General features: G+C 35.3%; 1 protein-coding gene across 2 annotated transcripts in view; it reads left to right on the forward strand.

Moving 5' to 3' along the window:
• LOC106875654 (nitric oxide synthase 1) overlaps positions 1–4,245 on the forward strand; it is a 168,936-nt gene extending 164,691 nt beyond the window's left edge. For both annotated transcript variants that reach the window (XM_089343035.1, XM_089343036.1), the window contains 2 exons: positions 936–1,127; positions 4,111–4,245. In XM_089343035.1, the coding sequence (XP_089199161.1) occupies positions 936–1,127; positions 4,111–4,245 (327 nt within the window). The remainder of the gene's footprint in view (positions 1–935; positions 1,128–4,110) is intronic.
• Positions 4,246–5,000: the final 755 nt, after the last annotated feature.

Raw genomic sequence — 5,000 nt, forward strand, 5'->3', positions numbered from 1 at the left:
CATAAGAATATATACATAAAACAGACAAATTTACACATACATACATACATACATACATACATACATACATACATACATACACACATACACACATACATACATACAAAAATATCCTGTTGTTGATGTTGAAATTCCAGTGAAGGTGACTTGGATCTAGGTTAGAAACCGGTTCTTTCTTTATTGGCAATAAATCTTGAAATAAACTGAATAATGACATACATACATACAGTTCAAGGTTATACCTGTAATTATTGTAACAATATGTAACACACTGCCTAAATACTAATCTTGAGAAATTAAGCTTCTTAAAACCAGAAAGGAGAAAGCTAATTCAAAGACTACAGATCCAATCCATCACCGAAACTGTAAAAATCTAAAAACTGCCAAGAAGTCTAGCTTTTAAGTATATATGAGCAGGTCTAGACATGCGAGTATATGCGTTAGAAGACACACAAAACAAAACCTACAAATCTGCACACATACATACATACATACATACATACATACACATACGTATGTGTTTGTATGTGTTTGCATATTCACCAACAGTTTTTATAAGTATTTGAATACACCAACGTACATAACTATATAATCACAATCGAGTCGTAGAAGTCCTCGCCTGAGTGACGAGACCTCAACATATCCCCTGAAGAGGGCGCCAGTCCATCGCAGTGTTGAATGGACTAAATCATAATGCAGCAAAACATCGTGAAAATATGTGTTTTGCTCGGGAATAAAACGCATAGCCCAAGCCGGGAATCGAAACCACGACGTTACGATCGTGAGGGCAACACTTTAAACACTAAGGCACGTTCTTCATTTATTCATATAATGGAGTCAAAAATTAATCGTTTCAATTTGTTTCTATGTTACTCATCACTCTGTTCTCTTTCCGTCTATATCTTTTTTCCCCTTCTTTTTGTTCTCTATGCTAGACTTACGTGCAACATATGTTGGCGAAAAATTCCAAAATGGTTTCTGATGCTATTGTCCGAGAAGGTGGACATTTCTACGTGTGTGGAGACGTACAGATGGCTTCCGATGTATCCAACACGATTGAATTAATACTTAGAGAAGAGGCGCACATGACAGCAGAATGTGCGAAAAACTATGTACTCAAATTGAGGGTAAGGTCTTCCGTTCATTTTTCTTGAAAGCCCGTCTCTGTCAATTTTATACCTTACTTCTGCCTTCTCACTTTCAATTTCTCTCCCCTCTCTTTTTCTTTCTCTATTTCTCTCTCTCTCTCTCTCTCTCTCTCTCTCTCTCTCTCTCTCGTATATATATTTATATATATATATATATATATATATATATATATATATATATACATTTTGTATGTATATATAAGGAAAATAAGACAAGGTAGAAAATGCTCAAATGATTTTATCATGAAGAACATTTCAGTACCGGTTTCAGTTTTTGTGACTTTTTCAACTTAGAGTGAAACATGAAAAACAATTAATTTGTGGAAAAATTAAATGAAATGTTTTTTTGTTTTTTAAATATTTCCATAGTTTTCAAATGCAAGGGACACTTTCCTTTTCTCAGTTTGTCTGTCTCTCTCTCTCTCTTTTACTCTTGTGAAAGAGAGACAGAAACAGACTGAAAAAAAGGAAAAGATGTAAATATTTTGAGTTCCATTATTGATGTAAATATGTTTTTTAAATGGTTGTATAGGCGCAGGAGTGGCTGTGTGGTAAGTAGCTTGCTTCCCGACCACATGCTTTCGGGTTCAGTCCCACTGAGTGGCACCTTGGGCAAGTGTCTTCTACTATAGCCTCGGGCCGACCAAAGCCTTATGGGTGGATTTGGTAGACAGAAAATGTATATATTTGCATGTGTGCGTGCGTGTGTGTGTGTCTGTGTGTCTGTGTTTGTCTCCGATGCTGATGTGTTTAGGTCTCCGTAACCCAGCGGTTCGGCAAAATAAGCCAATAGAATAAGTATTAGGCTTACAAAGAATAAATCCTGGGGTCGATTTCTTCGACTAAAACCATTTAAGCAGGTGCTCCAGCAAGGCTGCAGTCAAATGACTAAAACAAGGAATAGGAAAAGGATATATATATATATATATATATATATATATATATATATATATATATATATATATATATAAACTTCTGGCAAAAACATCGGAGCGATCTACATGGAGTAGGAGTGCTCCATGCAGGGGTAAGTATTTTCAAGAAAAAAATTCGACTTGCTGTAATCGAAGACCCCAGACGGCATCACGGCAAGAAACTCAAAAGAGGGAGCAGCAATCTCGAACTCCCTCCTCCACCAAAAACAAATAACAAAAGAATGGCCGTTGAAAAGGTGATCTTACTGACAGTGCCCCAGCACGGGCACAGCCTTTGGCCAGAAACGCATAAACGAGTAAAAGAAAAGAATACACACACACACATATATATGTACATTTATGTATATATATTATGCGCACTCACACACACATATCCACATACACACACGTACTGTGTTACTGTTTGTTTTTATGTTCAGCTATAATAAAAGCAATTGATGGGTTTAGTCTATACTTTTATAGAGTACAAACTTATTATCCCTCAACAAGAATATTATTGACAGTGAATTTGAAGTTTCGGCCAGGCTGACAATGGTTCAACTGACCGAAACTTTGAAGTCACTGTCAATAACATTCTTGTTCAAGAAAAGCACATTATATACTTATATACTTATATATATATACATATACATATATATATATATATATATATATATATATATATATATATATATATATATATATATATATATATATATATATATATATATATATATATATGTATGTATGTATGTATGCATGCATGTACGTATGTATGTATGTATATATGTATGTATGTATGTATATGTATATATATATATATATGTATATATATATATATATATACATATATATATATACATATATATATATATATATAAATATATACATACATATATATATATAAATATAAATATGCATATATAGAAATATTAATATTTCTATTAATATATATATTTCTATATATATAGAAATATTAATATTTCTAAGTCTCTCTAAAGGAGACTACGGCAGCGGTACTGAATATTAATAGTTATCGCCAAGCCAACATGGCAGTCCAAATAAAGGGACAAATGCTGCCGTTGGTTAGCTCCAAGAGGCCATTACTATTTTTGAAAACCAGTGGATATATTCCCCTGAATTTAGGTAAATAATCCTTCGTACAGACGGTCAGTAGCGACACCTGCTGGGTTCGGATGCTCTACATTAATAAGGGGCAGCACCCTGAAACTAGTCTGTGGATGCCAGACCAGCAAGGGGAAACGGCTAACCTCCCCTGTTCGAAGGTTATAATGGACACAGGTTCGTGTGTCACATAGCTAGCTAGAGGCGATGGTCTCTTGGAGCTAATCAACGGCAGCATTCGTACTATTTTGGGGACTGCCATGTTGGCTTGGCGATAACTATTAATATATATATATACCGAAGACGGGTGTCTAAACAACAGCACTCGGGAAGTGAGAAAGTCTTTTACGTTTCGAGCCTACGCTCTTCGACAGAAAGGAACATACATCCGAAGATAGCTTCACAGACTGAAACTTCGAAGTCACTGTCAATAATATTCTTGTTTAAGAAGGGTAAATTCGTACTGGTCTTGAACAAGAATATTGTGCTCTGGCCGATAACTGAAGAAGATTTGGTGACCTTCTGTATTTTCCGTTCGTCTGTGTATTTAACATGCTTAGTATCAAAGCGTCGATTTGTGAGTCGATTCAGCCCGAGTTTAGCTCATCATTTTTCGGTCATTTGTTTATATTTAAAAATTGTCGCTTCAAATCGGAGAATAAATATCATTATGATATATATTATATACAGTTATTATACTGTGATTCTTTAGTTTAATGATAAGTTTAATGATAAATTTCTTTTTATTATGACTTGTCGTAAAAACAATGTAGATATATAGATGTATGTGCGTGTGTGTGTATGTGAGTGTTTGTATGTGTGTGTTTGTGTTCGTGTAGTGAAAGAAAAGGGAGAGAGAGACAGAGCAAGTGACCGATAATGGCGTATACATAAGTACAGTGTGTTTATCATTTTCGTTCTAGGACGCCAATCGATTCCATGAAGACATATTCGGTGTGACAGTTCATCGGTCGACACCGACAAGTCACGTGCCAGACAAGTCAGCGATACAGAGCAATAGAAACTATAGCATACCGGAAGTGGAAGAGGTAATATAAAATAATTTATCCACCATCTTTAATTCGTTATTGATAATATCATAAGAAATAATTCTTTCTAGGATACCGACCGGAAGGAAGTGTATCTCCTAATTTCATCACTGCTATATCTTAGATTGAGTCTTAAACGATTATTTGTTAATTCATTTATCTTGAGGAAGAAACAGGTTAACATTTGTTATATTGATCGATTTGCGATTCATGAGATGCCTTCACATGTAACCATAAACCATGCTTTGCTAATCCTCTGAAGGAATATATTAATGGAGATAAAAGAGGTACCTTCCAGGAGCTTTGAGACTTTTTTTAGGAGAGACGGTTATAATCCTAGATTATTGTACTTTCAGCAAACCATTATTATACATCTACGAAGCTGATCTGCCAGCTTTTGTTATTCCAGATTACAGGAGACAGCTGTAACAACACTTTTAACACGCCCTACTAAACACTACTTGTTACAGCTGACTAGTTTTCAGAATGCAGTCAGGACGCGAAGACAATTTGGAAGCTTGCTACGCAATCAATTTTCGTGTTAAACTGGACAAAGATGTAACAGCAACATATGAAATTCTTCAGGCTGCTGATGGATTAACTTGTATGGATTAACTGTTTTTTCGCTGGCACAAGAGGCCAGGCAAAGCAAGTCCATGTGGAAGCTCCTGAAGATCCCCTTTTTCGACAGAAAAGGCATTACCTACACTCACTGGGTTCCCTCTGGCAAGATGGTCGACAAAGAATATTTGCGGAAGTTTTGA

This window comes from Octopus bimaculoides, chromosome 26 (assembly GCF_046866305.1).
Source record: "Octopus bimaculoides isolate indiv1 chromosome 26, ASM4686630v1, whole genome shotgun sequence".
NCBI classification, from domain to species: domain Eukaryota; kingdom Metazoa; phylum Mollusca; class Cephalopoda; order Octopoda; family Octopodidae; genus Octopus; species Octopus bimaculoides.